The following is a 19,710-nucleotide window of genomic DNA, read 5'->3' on the forward strand; positions in this document are numbered from 1 at the left end:
TTTCTGGCCGTCGACTTTTCTTATACCTGGCAAGTGCACTCATTTATGTGGCCCACCTGGCTCCTGCCGGCATTTGAGTTTACGATCCCTGCCCTAGAACCATCTAGAACCATCTAGAACTGTCGAAGCAAATCCATCCGGGGGCGGGAGGGAGGCTGGGCGTCGGCATTTGGAACAAGCTCCCTCGGCGATTCTGACGCAGATGAGAGATGGAGCAGGAGATCCCAGTGGCGGTCGAAGGAGGGAAAAGCGGGTGAGGTTTCCCAGGCAGCGTGCGTAGCAGGGGTTTCTGAAAACTCAGATGGCTCCAGGGACCAGGCAGGTGATGGAAATGTGTGACGCGGACGGGTGTAAGACGACAAGGATTGATGGGGACTGTGGCGAACTTGGGGAGTGCTTGCCCCGCCTAACTGCATTCAAATTAAAACCAAAAAACACTGTGAGGACCAAACAAAATCCGCTGGTGGGTCTCACGAGGCCGCCGGGCCGCCATTTTGTGACCTCTGGAAGAAGAAGACGCGAGGACAAAGGACAGAGGCCAGAGAAGGACCCACGTGTGCGAGTTGGGTGGGGGCCGGGAGACAGGAGGAGCAGGCAGGCACGTGTGTTCTGGAAGCCGAGTTTCTGAGGAGAGAGGGATCGACTGTGTCCAAAGCCGCTAAAAGGAAAGAAGACTAGCGGGGAGCAGCCCGTGCCGTTCCCACCAGGGTGGACGTTGCCCTGCAGGGAAACACAGGCTCGAGTCCATCTGGGACAAATTGATCAGACAAAGAAATGTTTCCAGTCACTGGTTTGGCCGTTGTGGGCCTATGAGGCCCTCTTGACCTCAGCACCCAATTAGAGGAACCAAAGGGACTGTCACAGTGTCATCACGGGTGCATATCATACACAGGGTGAGGCAGAAGAAAGCCCTTGGTTACGGGTGGGCCCGGAGAGTGGAGGTCTAGACACGGAGGACTCGCCTCCACACTTCACAGCCGGGGTGTAGACAACAGCCTTTAAAGTACCCCCGAGAACCGGCCAAAACGAATAGAGCAAATCTTTCTGGAACCTTTTTCTCTGAGCACGAGGTACTGTTATAAAGCTGCTGAAGTGTAGCAGAAATGGTGCAAACCTTAGCACCTCAGTGTTGAGACTCCAGGTCCTGAACCAATGAGCTGTGTGGCTTTGGGCAGGTCCCCACGCCTCTGTGAGCCTCAGTCTCCCCACATGGCAAGTAGTGACTTCCTCGTAGGATTGAGTACCTGGCGGGCTCAGCACAGCCCTCCTCTCAGGAGAGCTGCTATTGGCCATGGTTGTTATCACTGGCCAGAACGCGCTCTTAGAGGGCAAAACTGCTTCTAAAAATGCATGCCCGTTTGTCGGTACCACCGGGGCAGCCATGAAGGCTGTAATTGGATGAGTGACTGGTTGGAAACATTTCATTTTTGACCAATTTGCTTTTGGACCATGCATTTAGAGCTGGAAGCAAGACTGGGAACTGAGAATTCTTCCACAGGAACAGATCTGGCAAAAGTGGCAGAACATAACTGAAAAAAAAACAAAAAACAAAAAAACACCGACACATTAACGGTTAGAAACCTGTCTTGGGTGAGAGCATGCCCCCCTACTACCTCTATAAAGAAAATTTATGAGAAAAACGACACCTTCTAAAAAAGGTATATTTGTTTCAAGGTACACAATACTCACTAATATATAGTTTCCCACCATCTTGGGTTTTTAAAAAATTAACCTTAAAAATCTATTGCGATACACAGGATTCTAGTTTCATAAAGGTGAAAAACCACTGAAACGTGTAGAATAAAAAGTGAAGTACCCTTTCACATCTCATTCTCCCCTCTCACCCCAAACACTGAGCGAAGCAGCATCCCCCCCAGAGGCAGATACGTCAGTTTGGTGTTGGGTGTACATGCATGCGGTTGTAGACACGTTTATAGTTTCTTAAATGTTTTATGTAAATGAGGTCAGTTTCTATATGTTCTTTATCTTGCTTTTCTTTCACTTGAGTCATGACCATTTGTCCACATCATTGGTTACATGAGGCTTTATGTCCTGTTATTAAATGGTTGCTTTCCCTAGTCCATTAAGTGGACAAATTCCAATCCCACAGACCATCCCGGCGGCATAAGCTGTCTGTCTGTTGATATGTAACATCACTCAGTGGCTTAAAACAATAAGCGTTTATTGTCCTGCAGTTGCTCTGGGTCAGGAATCCAGGCCCAGCTTAGCTCGGGCCTCTGGCCCAAGGTCTCTCAAGGTCGCTGTCAAGTGGGCTGGGGCTGTGGTCTCATCTGAAGGCTCCACTGGGAGAAGGCCCACTTCCAAGGTCATTCACATGCCTGCTGGCCAGATCTGGTTCCTTGCAGGTGCCTGGACGCAGAGCCTCAGTTCCTTGCTTGCTCTGGGCTGGAGGTCTCCCTCGCTTTCTCGCCATGTGGGCCTCTTCATAGGGCACCCAAGATGGAACCCACAGTCTTTTTGTAACTCAATGGTGGAAGTGATGGCCTGTCGCTTTTGCCGTATTCTGTTCATTACAGCTATCACTAGGTCCAGCCCACACTGAGGCTGAGAGGGTAATACAAGGATTATAATACCAGGAGGTGGGGGTCACAGGGGCTGTCTCTGGGTAACTGTGTAGTTTTCCACTATTATCAAAAATGCCACAGAGAATCAGCATATACGTACATCTTTAACCCCTCATTTGGGCAGGGATTCCCGTGTGATACAGTCCCAGCTGGAAAATTTCAAAATTGAGGAGTATGCCAGTTGTGTTTATTTGCCTTTTTAAAGATTGAACTTATTTTTTGCATAAAAAAACCTTCTATGGTTCACACTTGTAGAGACTCCAAAGTCAACCCAATGCATGGCCTCTCCCAGCCCCCTCTGGAGACCAGTAACCAATCTCTTGTGTGTTCTTTCAGAGATCTGAACGAGCAGGTAGAAGCAGACAGAGAAGTATATTCATTTTCTGGCTCTTCTGTCCAGTGGCAGCCTGCTTTATATTTTTGTAAACAGCTTTACTGAGGTATGATTGAGTTTGGATATATGTATACACTCATGAAAGCATCACTACAATTAAGGTAGTCGGCATCCATCACCTCCAAAAGTTTCCTTGTGTCCCTTTGTTTTGTGTGTGTTTGTGGGTGGTGGGTAGTAAGGACACTTAACAGATTTATCCTCTTAAATTTAAGTGCACAGTAGAGTGTCCGTAATTATGGGCACTTTGTTCTACAGAAGATCTCCAGAACTTAGTCTGCTTTATTCTGTAGATTACATTTTTCATCTGACAGAGTATCTTGCAGGTTATACCCGGGCAAAAAGCCCTCTGTCCCTTTTATTTGGCCATGCCCTACGGCATGTGGGATCTTAGTTCCCCGATCAGGGATCGAACCCACGCCCACTGCATTGGAAGTGAGGAGTCAACCACTGGACCACCAGGCAAGTCCCCCTCTGTCCGTTTTCATGGCCGCATGGTATTCCCCCTTGGAATACCACAGCTTTCTCAAATCAGTCCCCTATTGTTGGCCATGTAGAATGTTTCTGACCTTTTGGGGTGCCCATTTTATTTTATTTTTTAGTGGGGTGCCCATCTTAAACTGCAACAGAACTGCCCAGTTCCTCCCTCCAAAAAATACCTGGCACACCAGTGATTGTACCAACTCGTATCTTGCCAGTTAACCAGTGTGGATCATACTGTACTGGAAGAGGCTGGGCAGGACACGGCCATCTCAAGGCACCTTGCCTCTGAAGGCGAGGAGAAAGGCCTCTGGGCTTAGAGGTCGGCGAGGTCCGGGTTTTTCCAATCTGGGAGTGTTTGGAACAGTGCATGTTGCGGGGGTAGGTGGTGGCTGAGAGGCAGACGTGAGAGGTGTCCCAGTGACGAGGACGGGAGGGTCCCAGCCCCTAGTTGATGGCCCTGGGTGGGCCTTGGGCAGGAGCGACAGAAAGTTAAAGTGTCCACGCCTAATGCCCCTCATTTTTTCCACCAACTAGGGACCAAGGGCTTCTGCTGAGATTAAGAACGAACCTGGGGGACTTCCCTGGCAGTCCAGTGATTAAGACTTTGCCTTCCAATGCAGGGAGTGCAGGTTTGATCCCTGGTCGGGGAGCTAAGATCCCACATGCCTCACAGCCAAAAAACCAAAACATAAAACAGAAGCAATATTGTAACAAATTCAATAAAGACTTTTAAAATGGTCCACATCCAAAAAATCTTAAAAAGAAAAGAACAAACCTGGGCTTGTGATCTCTCTCTGCCTCTCCTCGGCCTGTGACCTCAGGCTCCTGCCTCACTGGTCCTTGGTTTCCCTGTCTGTAGAATGGGATAATAAGATTGTCACCCTCATGGCCTGGTGTGTAAGTCTTCAGTGAGCTCAGACATGAAGTGCTTAGCACTGTCTAAGACATGTTTATTATTATTGCTTTTCCAAGAGTGATATATTTTTATTTATTTATTTTTAATTTAATTTTTTTGGCCTCACTGCGTGGCTTGCGGGATCTTAGTTCCCTGACCAGGGATAGAACCCACGCCCCCTGCAGTGGAAGTGCAGAGTCTTAACCACTGGACCGCCAGGGAAGTCCCTCCAAGAATGATATGTTTTTAAATTAAGTGATACAGGCTGGCACCAGCTCTGACAACCAGTCTGACCCACTCTGGTGTGTATGGCTGAGGACCAACCAAACTCTAGGAGGTAATCAAGGAACTTTATACAATACCAGGCAGGAAGCAGGGGCCAGTTGACATTGGAGGTCGAAAATTTGCAGTTCATTTGTTTGGGAAATACTTACTGGTTGCCTGGTAGGGGTTAGGGCTGTGGCAGGGAAAAGGTGTGGTCCCTGCCTTCCTGTAGTTGGCAGGAAGAAATCAGGGAGCTCACGTTGCAGACCCTGTTCTCTCATATCTGTAAGTTGAGGCTCTCATAAGCCAACCTTGAAGGGTCCTTGTGGGAATTGAATGAGAACTCCCAGTTTCATGCTTAAGGAAAAGTACATGCTATTGTGGGTCATCCTTTGATAGGTACAACTAAAGGGAAGGGCACAGTAGGTAGAGGGGACAGTGTAAACGAAGGCCTGGAAACTACAGACTACAGAGCACATGTGGTGGGTAGACAAATAGGATTAAAGAGCCCTGTGTGTGTGTGTGTGCGTGTGTGTGTGTGTGGTCAGATCAGACTATGTTATGTTAACAAATCCTTAAATCTCACTGGTTTAACAGAGGGTTTACCTCCCTCCGGCACTGCCCCACCATGATAGCCTGGGTCAGGCTGTTCCCTCTGGTGGCTCTTCTCCAACAGTGACTCGGGGGTCCTGCTGCTTCCATTCAATAACCAAACCCTCCTTAGTCTCCAACACTGGAAAGAGCAATAGAGCAAGGGCACGGGGAGCGAACACTGGCTCTTACCGGCCTGGGACCGGAAGTGACGCTCGCTCGTGACGTCATGATGCTCATGCATACGCTCCCACAGGTGAGAACTCAATCTTCCCCTCCTACTGCAGGGAAAGCTGGGACAGGTGGCTTCCTGGTGCGCCCCGGAAGGGGAAACGGGAGAGTAAACACATTACATAACCTCTCTAGAGGGGTGGAGGGTGTTCTAGGGGGTTGTACACTTAGACCCAGAGAGCTGTGTGCTGGGTTCTTGGCATATAGCTGTGAATACGCCAGACGTGGTCTTTGTCCTTAAGAAGCTCCCAGTCAAATGTGGGAGACACAGATAATTACAAATCATGATGAGAAAGCTTAAGGAAGAATGTATAGAGCTTGAAGAGTATGTATCAGGCAGACCCTTTTTTTTTTAAGAACATTATTTTGTAATTGCAAAAACAAACAAAAGAGAAACTTCAAGATAGAGATCACCTTACTCCCACTTTGTAGTATAAAGTGTTATTTGTCCATGTTGTCTTCATGTCCTTGTCTATGCCACATACACATCTATTTGTACTCCCAGCTTGCCCTTTCAGTAAAAGCAATCAGATTGGTTAAACAGGATTATTTGAAACGGACATTTCTATGTCAGGATAGGCTGGGTTATGCTGCAATAACAAACAACCCCCAAACTGCAGCGGCTTGAAATAGAAAAGGTGGATATTCTCACTCTCGCTACATGGAGGAGCAGCTTGGAGCCCATGCTGAGAGATCTTAAACATTGCCAAGTGGCATGGGAAAGGCATAGAGTGCTCTGGTCTGGCACCAGTAATTAAATGCTCCAGACTGAATTCACATGTGTCATTTTTGCCCATACCTCGTTAGCCAGAATTAACTACATGGCCCCACTCAAATGTAGTGGGGTCAGGAAGTGCAATCCTTTCAATTGCTGGGCCAGTGGGGAGTTAGAAGAATATGGCAGATAGCATTAATGAACGTCTAAACACTTTAAATGTTTTATTTTCATCAAGAACATTTTAGAAAGACATTCATCTCTTCCCTCTACGTAGAACCAAGACCTTTTTGTTGTTGTTGTTTTTTCGCTGCACTGGGTCTTCGTTGCTGTGTGTGGGCTTTCTCTAGTTGCGGCCAGTGGGGGCTACTCTTCGTTGAGGTGTGCGGGCTTCTCATTGCGGTGTCTTCTCTTGTTGCGGAGCACAGGCTCTAGGTGTGTGGGCTTCAGTAGTTGCAGCACGCAGGCTCAGTAGTTGCGGCACACGAGCCCTAGAGCGCGCGGGCTTTAGTGGTTGTGGCACATGGGCTTAGTTGCTCCGTGGCATGTGGGATCTTCCCGGACCAGGGATCGAACCCGTGTCCTCTGCATTGGCAGGCAGATTCTTAACCACTGTGCCACCAGGGAAGTACCCAAGACCTTTTCTTTAAGTATACGTCTCCCAGTTCTCATACAACGTCACATGCTTGTATAAACTGCACCCATAAACCACAAAGTCATTTATCATTTCCAGTTCTTTTTAAAAAGTGACCTGAGAGGGACTTCCCTGGTGGTGCAGTGGTTAAGAATCCACCTGCCAATGCAGGGGACAAGGGTTCGATCCCTGGTCCAGGAAGATCCTATATGCCGCGGAGCAACTAAGCCCGTGCACCACAACTACTGAGCCCGCGTGCCTAGAGCCCGAGCTCTGCAACAAGAGAAGCCACCACAATGAGAAGCCTGCGCAATGCAACGAAGAGTAGCCCCCGCTCGCCGCAGCTAGAGAAAGGCCATGCACTGCCACGAAGACCCAACGCAGCCAAAAATAAATAAATTTATTTAAAAAAAAAAAGTGACTTGAGAACCTAAAGACACTTACCAAGCAAACTGCAGGCTGGACCTTCCTAGGTTTTTATGAGCTTTTCCGTTTAATCATTTACGGTTGCTTTGCTTGCATCTAATTTGGCAGCATTTTATTTTTTTTTAAGTAGCTCACTTTTATTCTTTCTAATGCAGGCAACCTGCTTTGCATACAAACAACTCTCTTGCATTAATATTTCATTTATCTGATAGGGTTAAGTTATTAACTTAAACATGGCTGGCATAAACAGGTTTGGTAACATCTACTCCTCAGGAAGTGTACAGCTTAACAGATGGGAGCAGGATTGCTTTGTCATAATAGTAGCCAGCTAGGCTGGGTAGGTTTTACAGATAAATGAACAGTGGCTTGCAAACTGGCAAATTGGGTAAGCTAGATGGTTTCAGAGAGCTGTACTGTAATATTACTAATAGAATTTCAGCCTGTGTTTTCATTTCACATTCTGACATGTTGCCATTTTGCTCATGCTGGAGTGTATCCTGGCACACCTTTCTCCATGCTTAGACAATCCTAGGAATTCATACCAACACATGTGTCCTGATGGGATCTGAGGGATGGGAAGGCATCAACTAGGTGGAGGACAGAAAGGGCACAGAAGAGATCAGCCTGAAGAGAGCAGTAGGGGTCCCACCATGCAGGGCTTTAGAGAAAGAGTTTGTATTTAATTCTAAGGGCATTGGGAAGACATTGGAGTGTTCTGATTAGCGGAATGAGAGTCAAGGTGGCAAGAATTAGGAGGCTGTTACCTAGGCAAGAGATCACAATGGCTTGGACCGCTAAGAATGGTGAGAACTGAGGATTTAGGGAGATTAAGGAAGAGAAGGAGGCTTCTGTCCCTACAGTTCTTTCTCCTTCCTGCTGCCAGCGGTGGGGTGTCCTGACATTGTCAGGGCTCTGGAGGTAACTGTTGATATCAAACTTGCAGTCTGGGTCCAGTGAGCACCGGTTCCCTATTTGGCCACAATCCAGGCCAGATTTGGGGCTCAGGTTGGGGCACCATCAGCCCTGGGAAACCCTTGGGCAAGCAGCTTAGTGGGTCAGGCAAGCAAGGATGAGAAATATGACCTTGCCTGGGGCTTCTCCTTAAATTTCATGCGTCTGTCCTCTCATTTGCTAGTTGCCCCTCATAGATTTGACCTCTGAAGGGATGGAGTGTCCCAGTCTTTGTCCACACACACCTCCTCGTGGTCTCTCATTCATTCTCATCAATTCCAACACTGAAGGCTCCCGAAATTATATCTCCAGACTCCCCTACCCAAATTGTTCAGTCAACATCTTAAATGTACCTCATAGAAACAAGTGATATTTCCATCTCCCCCCCCACTCCCACCCTCTCCTCCCATAGTCATTTCCCTTTCACAAAATGACACTTCTGTACAAGCAAAAACCTTGGCATCTCTTCACCCCTCTCTTTCATTCACTGTCTGCACAAGTCCTTTCGGCTCCAGCTTGAAAATAAATTGTGAAAGTGACCACTTCTACTGCGGCCACCCTGCCTGCGATCCAGCCCACCTGTGCCTCTCACCTGGATTATTGCCATAGTCTCTTCTCTGCCCTCCTGCTCCACTATCCCCTATAATCTTATATTCAACACAGCCAGAGGGATCCTTAAAAAAAGATGTTAATATATCAACAATTATTTTTCAGTAGGCAACATTTGTATATGGGAAGAATTCCAAATAGTCTAAAAGAATAAACTGAGTCTCCTTTCCACTCCTGTGACCCTTCCCCACTCCATCTGCTGCCTTCTCTCCTCAGAGGTGACTCTGGATCCCAGCTTCTTCTGTAGACTTGTAGTGACATTGTGTGCATAACTCTATGCATCCTGTGAATGATTTGTTTAAAATGTAAATGAGACTATGTCCCTTCGTTGGTAAAAAACCTTTTGCTGGTTCCCCAGCAAAGTGAGACTAAAATCCAAATTCCATCCCAAGGCTATAGGACCCTGCTTGTGGCACCTGGCCACTCTACACTTCCACAGCTCTCCTCCACTGTCACTCTGCTCCAGCCATACTGGCCCCCCTTGTTTTCCTTCCACTTTCAGGATTTGTGCCCTGGCTGTTCCCTCATCTTAGCACACTCTTCCAGCCTATGTGGAGTTGCAGGCTGCCTAAAGGTCACTTTCCTGACTTCTCACGGTCACCATCCCACCCTTCTGTGCATTTTCTCTATAACACTTATCACAAACTGCGATTATTTATTTTCTCCAGTGGACCTGGTCTGTTTGGTCACCACGGTATACTCGTTGCCCAGCACAGAACTGGAAATGGTACTAATAATGATTTTAAAAGGAGAAAAACTACAATTTAGGTCGTTACTGTGCGAGATACCGATCCTAATACTTTATTAACTCATATGATCCTCATAACCATCTTAGGGTTAGCTATTATCCACATTTAAGAAACAAGGAAATTGAAGCAGGAAATCTTACACAACTACTAGTAAGTGAACACGCAGTCCTTTAATCGCTGAGTGAATGAGCGAATCAATGAATGGCCCCGAGAGGCGAGTGGCAAGGAGATGCAGAGGGAGGCAGGCGGAGCCTAGGGCCCGGGGACCAATGGGCACGCAGCTGTGACCGGCGGCGTCTCCTGGGGTTTCTGGCTCCGCCCACGCCGCCCGGCGGCCGCTGGGAGTTGTGGTCCCCTGCCCACCTAGCCACGTCACTGTCTTCAAACCCTAAGTCCTCTCCTTAGGCCTTGTACGACCCGTATTCCCGAACTTCTAGGTAGGTTCCCTGGCCCCTAGGCCTATTATTCCTCCTTTTCCTTACATGTCTTGATGCTCCCGGCTCCGCAGGTCTGGGTCTCGGGGCACGGTCTCCCCTGCCACCCCCCCCCCCCAGCCCACTTGGTATCACCCTCTACGTTCATCTCCTCCGGTCACCCTTCGGTCTGTGTTTCCAGCCGCGCCCCCCTGAAGTGGTTTCTCTCACGTCCTCTCAGTTCCTCTCCTCCGTGCTCGAGCGACCCATAGTATCTTCCAACTGCCGTATTCCCCGCCCCACACACCCTTTTCCCGGGGCTCCCCCAGCCCTATTTTGGTACACCCCGGCCACGCCCCCTTGCGGACGCTATTGGTACGCGCCGCACTCCCCTGCTCGCCGCAGTGGTTTGGCCACAGCGACCGTCTCCGGCGGTGCGTCCCCCACGCTTGGTACAGCCCAGCCTGTCTCCCCCTAAGCCGCGCGCCCGCGCCTCTCAGTCGGTGGAGCCCCCAGCTCGCTCGGCCTGCACCAGCCATGGTCCGTCCGCGCCGTGCCCCACACCGCTCCGGCGCTGGGGGCCCCCTCGGGGGTCGCGGCCGCCCCCTGCGGCACCTCACGGTGCGCGCCGCCCGCTCGCGCTCCTGGCCGGCCAGCCCCCGGGGCCCGCAGCCGCCGCGGATCCGGGCTCGCTCGGCCCCTCCCATGGTGAGCCCCCCGCCCTTTTTCCAGAGCTTTCCACAGCCCCGCCCCCGCCGGCCCCTTTCCCGGACTGGCGTCTTTGTCCGCGGCCTCCCCCCTCGGGGGTTTCTCCGGTGACCCGAAGGGTGGTCCCGCCTGGGGCCGGCTTCCCTGTGAACCCCCCTGGGTGGTACGCGCCGGGCTCTCCCCTTTGTTTCGCATTCGGGATGGGGTGGCGAGGGTGGGGTACGGGGGCGGGAAGGGCTCAAATTACTGCTGACTCCGCGACCCGATTTAAACGCGGGGTGGGGGGCGGGCGGACGGCCGGCGTGCGTTGTTGTTTTTCCAATTGGAAAGTTGCTCGCTTTCCGGGCAGGAAATCTGGAAATGGGGGAGGGGGCCGGGGGGACGGCGGCGAGAGGGCCCCGCGTCTCGCACTGGCGTGCCCAGGTGTTGCCCCCGGGGGCGTTCTCCCCGGGCCCGCACGCGTCTGTACGGCGCCCGTGGCGTGTGCGCCCAGGGTTTATTTGCACGCTCGCCCAGATGTTGGATGCCCTTACTGATGGCAGTAGGCCAAGTAAGTCCAGATCTTAAACATAAACATCCAGTTTTGCAGGTACGCGAAGTTACACATGCTTCCCGAGACCTAAAAGATGCACATACTTGTCAAAACTCTTAAGGTTTTTCTGGAGCTGTAAATCTACATATCCCGACGTTTCACGCACAGCCAAGCCGTGATACGCTTGCCCAGATGCGCGTTTTACCCTAACCTGGCGCTCAAGCTTCCTTCTTAAATATCCTGCCCCAACATTGTGCGTATCGGGGAGCTGTGGCAGCTCCACACTAGCCTTAAACAGGTTTTCTCGGATCTTATATTCAGGTACCCGGACTCGGAACACCTCCCTAAACTTAAACATCATCCTTCACTCCATTGCCTTCTCCGTTCCTTAGCGTTCATGTCTGCTTGTTCAGAAGCGCCTCCTGGGTCCTTAAACGTACATCTTAAAGCTTTCATTCTTCTTCCAGGTACTAAATAGGCTTCCTATGCAGTGAGCAACAGAACAGGTGTGGGAGGCATTTTACACACACCTGCCCAGATGTGAGATTTCCTTTAGGATTGCACGTAGGTCTAGCCCTTAAACGTGGTCCTCCACCTTGACACGCATCCTGCTTTCGGGGAGACCTGAGCTTAAGCATCGCTGGTTTTTACACTCAGGTTAAAACGTAGTCAGACTGGCCTCCAGACACAAGCAGAGTTTAAACATGTGTCCCTGGTGCACACATTAACTGGGCCCTAAAGTGAGTTCACCTGGATCCCAAAGTCTCCTCCAGGTGTGTGATTTAACTGGTTTTCTCAGACGTTATGGGCTCTGGCTGTGGTAACCTACACGCCCAGGGCTACAACAGTCTTTCTCCGTCTGGGACGCTCCGACCGTGTTCTTACACCAGGATGCTCTCTGCTCTTCTTCCTGATCTCTCACGGTTGCCTGAATCCCAGAGTCTCCTGCCCAGGGGGAGAGTGTGCTTGCTCAGGTTTTTATTTTGCTTTTTAAGCCCCTACAAAATACAGTTTTTCCTGCCTGTTGTTACTCTGGGGCAGAAGACACCTGTGTGCTTTATAGGAAATTTGGAAAATACTGATTAGTAATGAAATGAAAAGTAACAACCATTTTTTTTCTGCTGCCTGGAGGCACCTATTAGGAGGGTTTTCACCGGTTTCCTGCTGTCAGGCTGTTTCAAAGCCTTCCCTTGTTTGCTTTGAGATGTTTTGGGTTTAAAAAAAAGATAACTGGAGAGTGCCTTGTGAGTAAATTGTGTAGCTTTCCTTGGCTTTATTGCTGGGACTTCTGGTGTTTTGCAGATGCTCTCAAGACGTTGTGTTTGAGAGACCCTTCCAGGTGTTGTCAGGCTCCCTGTTGTAAATGTGTCCCCACCTCCCTGGAGAGTTCTGGTTCCTTCCCGCCTCCCCGTGGTCAGCCTGATGTGGCTGCAGCCTGGGCTGCGCTAGGGGAGGCGGGCAACTGGCTGGGGAGGTTGGCGGGAGCCAGAGAGGAGAGTCTGGATTTTCTCTCTCCTTTTTTTATTTTTTTAAAAAATTAATTAAATTACTTATTTATTTTTACGGCTGCACCGGATCTTAGTCACAGCACGCGGGGTATTTTGTTGCGGCACGCGGGCTTCTCTAGTTGTGCACGGGCTCCAGAGCGCATGGGCTCTGTAGTTTGAGGCACGCGTGCGCAGCAGTTGTGGCACGCAGGTTTAGTTGCCCCGCAGCATGTGGGATCTTAGTTCGCCGACCAGGGATCAAACCCGCGTCCCCTGCATTGGAAGGCAGATTCTTTACCACAGGACCACCAGGGGAGTCCCTGGATTTTCTCTTGAGGGCCTGGGGGAGCTTTGGAAGGGTTTTGAGCTTGGATGGGATGGGGCAAACCAGTGTGCCAGACAGACAGACACAGCCCAGGCTGGCTTGTGTGTCGTGGGGGGAGCTTCAGGGAGGCTCTGGACCCCCAGAGAGCTGCTTCTGAGTTATCTCAATAGAGGAATCAAAAATTGATCAGCACTGGGAGGATGAGTGGGGAGCATCTCCTGAGGAACGTGGGGGGGGGCATGGCCCGCTAGGATGAGAGCATAGCTGGAGCAAAGGCTGGAAGGGGAAGCAACTGGTAGCTTTCAGGGACCTTGCATGGGCCAGTGTTGAGGTGACAAGTAGCCTTGGGGCGGGGAAGCGTCCTGGGGTGGCAGCAGGAAAAGAACACGGGGGGTCAGCCACTCAGGGTCTCAACCCTGGGAGAAAGGGGTTGGAGATGGCCCTGGGGGTTTCGCAGCTGGGGATCGGGGTCTCAATGTTGGGATGTCCCTTCTGGGGTATGTGGGGGACAGCTCCCCTAGCGGGCCCCTCAGCCTCAGTTTCCCTACCCCCTCTGCCACAGCAAGGTGCTCGGGTCTTCGGGGCCCTGGGTCCCATCGGGCCCTCCTCGCCCGGGCTCGCCCTCGGGGGCCTGGCCGTGGGTGAGCACCGGCTCAGCAACAAGCTGCTGGCCTGGAGCGGCGTCCTCGAGTGGCAGGAGGTGAGCGTCCACGTCAGGTCCTCTTGTGAGTCTGCGGGGGGCTGGGGGCTGGCCCCGGGGTCCCTTCTGCCCCTGCAGGTGGGGGCAGGCCTGAGCACCCGGGCTGTGTCCAGTGACCCCTCCGCTCCCACCACAGAAGCGCAGGCCCTACTCGGACTCCACGGCGAAGCTGAAGCGGGCCCTCCCCTGCCAGGCCTACGTGAACCAGGGCGAGAACCTGTGAGTGGTGGGCAGGGGGCGGGCGGGCGGGTGGCAGGGCCGCTCCCCTGACTCTCTTCTTCCCGCAGGGAGACCGACCAGTGGCCACAGAAGCTGATCATGCAGCTGATCCCGCAGCAGCTGCTGGTGAGGCCCCACCCTCTGCTGCCCGCCCTGGCCCCAGAGCACCCGCCTGGCCCTGACCCAGCTGTTCCCTGTCGCCCCCAGACCACCCTGGGCCCCCTGTTCCGCAACTCCCAGCTGGCGCAGTTCCACTTCACCAACAGAGACTGCGACTCTCTCAAGGGCCTCTGCCGCGTCATGGGCAACGGCTTTGTGAGTGGGGCGGGGGTGCTGGGGGCGGACGGGCGGGGCAGGGCGAGAAGGGCCCCTTGGAAGCACCGTGGTGACCAAGTACGGCGGGAGGCAGAGCTCTGCTGGGACAACCCAAGGCAGGTGGCAGGGTCCGGGTGACCTCTCCTGGGGGCATCCCTGTCCCTGGAGAGCAGAGGAGCCCAGCCAGCCTCCCGGACAAGCTGGAGCCACCCCCGGGCACGGGAGCGAAGGGAGAGGCCTGGGCCAGCCCTCCTGGGACCCAGGAGCTTGTTGGGGCCATAGCACATGGCAGGGACTTGGCATTTTGGGGTGGCCTGGAGGAAAGAGGGAGCCAGCAGTGGAGATGGTCTGCTGGGACTCAGTTTCCTCATCTGCGGTCCTGGGGCCACTGGGAGGAGTGAGTAAAGCACTTGAGGCGGTGACTTGAGGGCGTTGTGAGTGCTCAGGAAGTGCAAGCTGGAGAGATTGTTAAATTGGGGATTCAGACACAGGACATGGTGGGCGTGGTCCCTGCAAGCCTCTCAGGTCTGGGCCCAGGCTTCAGCCGCTGCCCCCACCCCCCAGGGCTCCGGCTGTGGGACGGCAGGTACTGGGAAAGGGTTGGGTTGAGGTGGGAGTAGGTCGTTGGCCTGGAGGACTCAGCTCTGGGGTCCTCTCCCTTTCCTGGTCCCCTTTGGGACAGACCACCCTCCAGCTCCTGGCTGCTGCCTCCGGGGGGCGCTGTGTGCTGCCCTTCAGTGCCTGGGCAATCCCCTTTTCTTCTGGGTTGTGACTGGTGTGGGGTCTCTTGCCTGCCCGGTCACCCCTTCATTCAGCACCGTTTGCTTGGAGCCTGGGGCTCGCAGGCTGCAGGGAAGGTGGCCCTCAGCACGTGCCCTCCATGGCCTGTCCGGTTATGCTCCGGGAGGGCCGACCGTACGTGGGTCCAGGAAGGCCAGGGGTGGGGTCCCTGAGCCAGCGGACCCCGGGGCTGAGAACGCGCATGCCCCACTGTCTAGACACCCCAGGTGGGGACGTCTGTGAGGCTCAGGCTCTCCCGCAGTCCCACCAAGGAGGCAGTAGCATCTTGTGTAATGAGCGTTTATGTGGCGCTTACTCTGTGCGCCGTTGTTGTGCTGTTTTACACGTGGGGAAACTGAGGTCCAGGGGTGACCTGCCTTAGGTCACACAGCTAGGAGGTAGCAGAGCCAGGGTTACTCCCAGGCAGTCTGGTCCTGCGTTTGTGCTCTTAACCCCCCGGGCCTGGTGGCCTCTGTCAGCGGGGCCCAGCAGCAAACTCCACAGGACAGGGATGACCTCGGGGCACGTGGGCGGCAGGTGGAGCCCTCTCAGGACCCTCACCTGGCACATGGGGCCCCAGTCCTGACCCCAGAGTCACGGTGGGGGGGGGGACACCAGGGTGCACGTTCACAGGCTCCCAGAATGACATGTTCTGGCTACACACCAGTCATTTAGGGTCCTGGTGTTAACCTTGAGGATTTCTGTCCCGTGATGATCGTTCCCTCCCCACCCCCACCCACAGGCGGGCTGCATGCTCTTCCCCCACATCTCCCCCTGCGAGGTGCGCGTGCTCATGCTCCTGTACTCGTCCAAGAAGAAGATCTTCATGGGCCTCATCCCCTACGACCAGAGCGGCTTCGTCAATGCCATCCGGCAGGTCATCACCACCCGCAAACAGGTGTGCCCTTGGGCCCGGCCGCCACACGTGTCTGAGGCTTTGAAGGGTGAGGGGGTCGAGGGGTCTGACAGGGTGGTTCCCGGCAGGAGGGGTGCCCATGGGGAGCAGGGAGGCGGATGGGCAGGCGGGCACACTCGTGGCAGGAGGGTACACTCGTGGCAGGAGGGTGACCTCAAATCCTGGCTCACACCTTACCAGCTCTTCAGTGACCCCTTCACCCAAAAGTGTCCCAGTTTGTGTGGCAAGTTATACAGCCGCCCAGTTCTTAGAGGCAGACCCTGTGAGCCATGTCCCCCAGGCTGATGGCGGGGGCTTGGCCCAGGGCATGGGGTGTGCTGTGAGGGGCAGGGCCCGCTCTGGGGAATCCTCTGGGCCTGTGGGCAGACTAGAGGCCGGGCCGGGCCAGGCTGGGCCCTGGGGGCAGCAGGTAGATAAGCTTGGGACTGACGGACTGGGGGCGTGGAGGGGTCTGGGCAGCGTTCTTTGGGGAACTCCTGGGGCACCAGCCCACCTGTCTCCTCCCCAGGCAGTGGGACCTGGTGGTGTCGCGGGCCCTGTCCAGATGGTCAACAACAAGTTCCTGGCATGGAGTGGAGTCATGGAGTGGCAGGAGGTGAGCCCTGGGCGGGCCTGGGTGACCTCAGGACCAGGGCATCCTCCCACTCCTGACGGCTCCCCTCTTCTTACCCCCCAAAAGCCCAGGCCTGAGCCTAACAGTCGGTCTAAGAGGTGGCTGCCGTCGCACATCTACGTGAACCAAGGGGAGATCCTGTGAGTGTCGGGCAGGGGGCGGGGGCGGCATCTCGGTGAGACCTGGCCTCCTGACCCTCGTCCCCGCATCCCTGCAGGAGGACCGAGCAGTGGCCGCGGAAGCTGTACATGCAGCTCATCCCACAGCAGCTGCTGGTGAGTGGGGAAGGGGGCACTCGGCTTGCCTCGACCTTGGGGCCCTGGGGGAGGCTGCCTGTCCAGCAAGTGGCGGTAGGCGGGGCGGGGCCTGCCGACGTGTGGGCATGAGGGGCTGCGGGGCCCTGGCGCCTGGCCCAGCCACCTCGGGGCCTCCCTGCAGACCACCCTGGTGCCGCTCTTCCGGAACTCCCGCCTGGTGCAGTTCCACTTCACCAAGGACCTGGAGACGCTGAAGAGCCTGTGCCGGATCATGGACAACGGCTTTGTGAGTGGGCTGGTGGGGCCCAGGGCCGGGCTGATGGTGGGACAGACAGAGCCAGAGCCGCTTGGTGTTTAAAAACTGAAATGAGATTAAGAGCGGACGATTCCCCAAAATTGGCCGGGTGTGATGGTAGCCGTGGGGAAGGCGTGTTGGCTCTGTGCCTGGACATTGGCTCCCCTGGGGCTCTGGGCCATCCTGACCCCATTTTACAGATGGGGAAACTGAGGCTCGGAGGCTGTGCTGGCAAGTGCTGGGCGGGAACTTGGACCAAGTCTGGTTTGGGCCCCCGGGGCTGTCCCCCCCTGCTCTGTCTGGGTTTACTCAGCTGAGGCTGACATCACCCCACGCGTCGACTCTGCTCCCAGGTTCTTACCTGCCACCTTCCTCTTGCTCCTTTCCCCGGGGACAGGGTGGAAAACCTGAGGCTCCCAAGGCCCTCACCAGGCAGGGCATCTGCCTGCCTCCAGCCGGAGCGAGCTCTGAAAGCCCCTGGTGCTCACCTGCTGGTGGGCCTTGGCCAGTTCTCCCCTCTCTGCGGGCCTCGGTCTCTCCATCTGTGAAGTGAGGAGCTTGGCCCTCGTGCTTCTGAAGCCGCAGCTGTCTGTGTCCGCTTTGTGGGTGTTGCTGTACCAGGTCATAGCTGTCCTCGAATTAGCGTAATGTTTCTAAGTCAGCCGAAGTCGTCATGGCTGTGCCACTGTGCATTTGAGGGGCTGGTTATTTAAGAGTTTAAAAGCAGGATTCCCTCAGGGAAACTAAGGCCTCGAGGACATGGCCGGTGCTCCCTCAGCGCACTCGGGCTTCCCTCGGCTGTTGGCTCGGGGGTGCTGTGAGGGGCTTCCTCCTCGATGCCCGTCAGCACTGGCCCCTGCAGTGGCACACAGGCCCGAGGGCAGGCATAACCCCTTCTGGCTCTGGGGGCCCGCGAGTCCCCGAGCTCTCAGCCTGGGTTTGCTCACCTGTAAGATGGGGACGGTGACCCCTGGGCCCTGGAGAGAGGATCCTGTGAAAGGCGTCAGGGAGCGATTGGTGCCTGTCGGCACTGCGGTCGCTGTGACGCTGAGCCATGTCCCAAGCCACGGTGACGGCGGCATCGCAGTGGATCAGCGCCGCCCAGCTTCCCCGCCCTCAGCTGGCCCGGGGGTCGCAGAGTGGACGGAGCCCTGGTGCCCGGCCTCCTGGGGCCAGATTGGCCCCTGGTGTTTCTCCCCCGCCGCGGCCTTCCTGCGTGGTCGCGGTCACGGCCGTGGCTGGTCCCGTGGGCACCCTGGGTACTGGCTGGCCGGCGTGGGGGCCACAGTCTCGCTGGAGCTCGTCGGGCAGCCTCCTGGGCTCAGCTGTAGAGCCCACTCACTGGTCCTTGCGCAGGCACCTCTGGTGTCCTGTGGGAGTGTTGACAGGGCTGAGGACGGCGGCTGGGAAGGCCCAGCGTGCTCCGTGGTGCCCGTCTGCCAGGGCGCTGACCCGTGCGATTTGCGCCCGTGTCTCAATGGGGAGGAGCGTCTGCGCTGAGGGCCCGCCCGTGACACTGTGCTCCACACCGCCAGGCCGGCTGCGTGCACTTTTCCTACAAGGCCTCGTGCGAGATCCGCGTGCTCATGCTCCTGTACTCCTCTGAGAAGAAGATCTTCATCGGCCTCATCCCCCACGACCAGAGCAACTTCGTCAACGGCATCCGGCGCGTCATCGCCAATCAGCAGCAGGTCCTGCAGCGGAACCTGGAGCAGGAGCAGCAGCAGCGTGGGGTGAGCGAGCGCCGCTGCCGGGGCCTCGGTCCCCTCCCCCCCACCCCACCCCGCGCTGACTCCTCCCTGGCTTCCTCTCGCACAGATGGGTGGGTAGGGGCCACCCCGCCGGGCTGGGCCTCTCCAGGAGCCACAGACGAGGCCCCGCCGAGACTGGTGAGTGGAAGCTGGGCCAAGGACAGGATGGACCCTGGGAACTGCCTGGGGTTCGGGAAGTAGTGTGACCCTAGCCTTGAGAAGACCAGAGCAGAGAGAGAGGCACGCACATCCCCCATGGTCCCAGGCCTCCTGGGAAACTCCAGCCCCGCTCCCCACCAGGCGGCGACAGGAGCAGGAGTTTCCAGTCAGGGGCAGGGAGGGCAGGGAGAGGCTCTTCTTGTGCCCGGGGCCCTGGAGCCTCACCTGTCCAGTCCCTCCCACTATGCCCCCTGCCCCCAGGTCAGATGCTTCTGAGCAGAGGCCTGTGGGGACTGCAACTGCCCAGTGAGATGGAGGACAGCGTCCTGAGATATCTCCAAGGACAGTCCCCACCCTTGTACGTTTCCCCAATAAAACCTTTTAAAAGCCCTTTGGCCACTGTGCTCTGTCCAGGCACCCTGGCTCGGGAGAGGCCAGGCCCCTCCCAACAGCAGCTGTCCTCAGACCCGAGTGCCGTCCCCGGGGGCTGATGGCTGGGCCCACCCCCGAGTGTTGACACGGCTGAGGCCTGGGAGTGTGCATTTCTACCATTCGCAGGAGAGGGGTCACCTCTGAGATCTGTCACCTGAGCCAGGAGGGGAAGCTGCAGTTCACGGAGCTGCCAGGTCTGCAAGGTGCTTGCTGGGCCGTGTCTTCCAGAGTCTTTCCACAGCTGGCCGGCTGCTCCTGGGGTCCATCCCCCGACTCCCGGCGTT

At 55.1% G+C, this 19,710-nt stretch overlaps 1 protein-coding gene and 1 long non-coding RNA gene across 6 annotated transcripts; one reads left to right on the plus strand and one right to left on the minus strand.

Moving 5' to 3' along the window:
* The first annotated feature begins 10,317 nt into the window (after positions 1-10,317).
* On the plus strand, positions 10,318-19,500 carry PTOV1 (PTOV1 extended AT-hook containing adaptor protein). Of its 5 annotated transcripts, XM_027080284.1 has the most exons (14): positions 10,326-10,645; positions 13,552-13,689; positions 13,826-13,908; positions 13,977-14,034; positions 14,116-14,223; positions 15,746-15,901; positions 16,428-16,514; positions 16,599-16,672; positions 16,750-16,807; positions 16,971-17,075; positions 17,482-17,633; positions 18,620-18,817; positions 18,903-18,973; positions 19,256-19,500. In XM_027080284.1, the coding sequence occupies exons 1-14, from the start codon at positions 10,475-10,477 to the stop codon at positions 19,483-19,485; spliced, it is 1,689 nt and encodes a 562-aa protein (XP_026936085.1). In that variant the 5' UTR covers positions 10,326-10,474; the 3' UTR covers positions 19,486-19,500. The 5 variants fall into 5 exon arrangements, with proteins under 5 accessions (XP_026936084.1, XP_026936085.1, XP_026936087.1 ...); XM_027080283.1 differs by having other exon boundaries at positions 10,318-10,645; positions 16,428-16,672; XM_027080287.1 differs by lacking the exon at positions 17,482-17,633 and having other exon boundaries at positions 10,343-10,645; positions 19,256-19,382.
* LOC113606205 (uncharacterized) lies at positions 15,288-16,524 on the minus strand. Its single transcript, XR_003427467.1, has 2 exons — positions 16,413-16,524; positions 15,288-15,843 (listed from the first exon to the last, which is right to left on the minus strand). It is a non-coding gene; the product is annotated as an uncharacterized LOC113606205 (long non-coding RNA).
* Positions 19,501-19,710: the final 210 nt, after the last annotated feature.

Source organism: Aethalodelphis obliquidens, unplaced genomic scaffold (assembly GCF_003676395.1).
Source record: "Aethalodelphis obliquidens isolate GAN/ISIS:26980383/991018 unplaced genomic scaffold, ASM367639v1 scaffold43, whole genome shotgun sequence".
Taxonomy (NCBI): domain Eukaryota; kingdom Metazoa; phylum Chordata; class Mammalia; order Artiodactyla; family Delphinidae; genus Aethalodelphis; species Aethalodelphis obliquidens.

What these genes read in the sequence shown, in the direction of transcription:
- PTOV1 (XM_027080283.1), top strand. Translation starts at nt 10,475, where the DNA reads ATGGTCCGTCCGCGCCGTGCCCCACACCGCTCCGGCGCTGGGGGCCCC. An exon ending in CTCGCTCGGCCCCTCCCATG is followed by an intron (nt 10,646 to 13,551) that starts GTGAGCCCCCCG and finishes CCTCTGCCACAG; the next exon opens with CAAGGTGCTCGGGTCTTCGG. An exon ending in GTGAACCAGGGCGAGAACCT is followed by an intron (nt 13,909 to 13,976) that starts GTGAGTGGTGGG and finishes TTCTTCCCGCAG; the next exon opens with GGAGACCGACCAGTGGCCAC.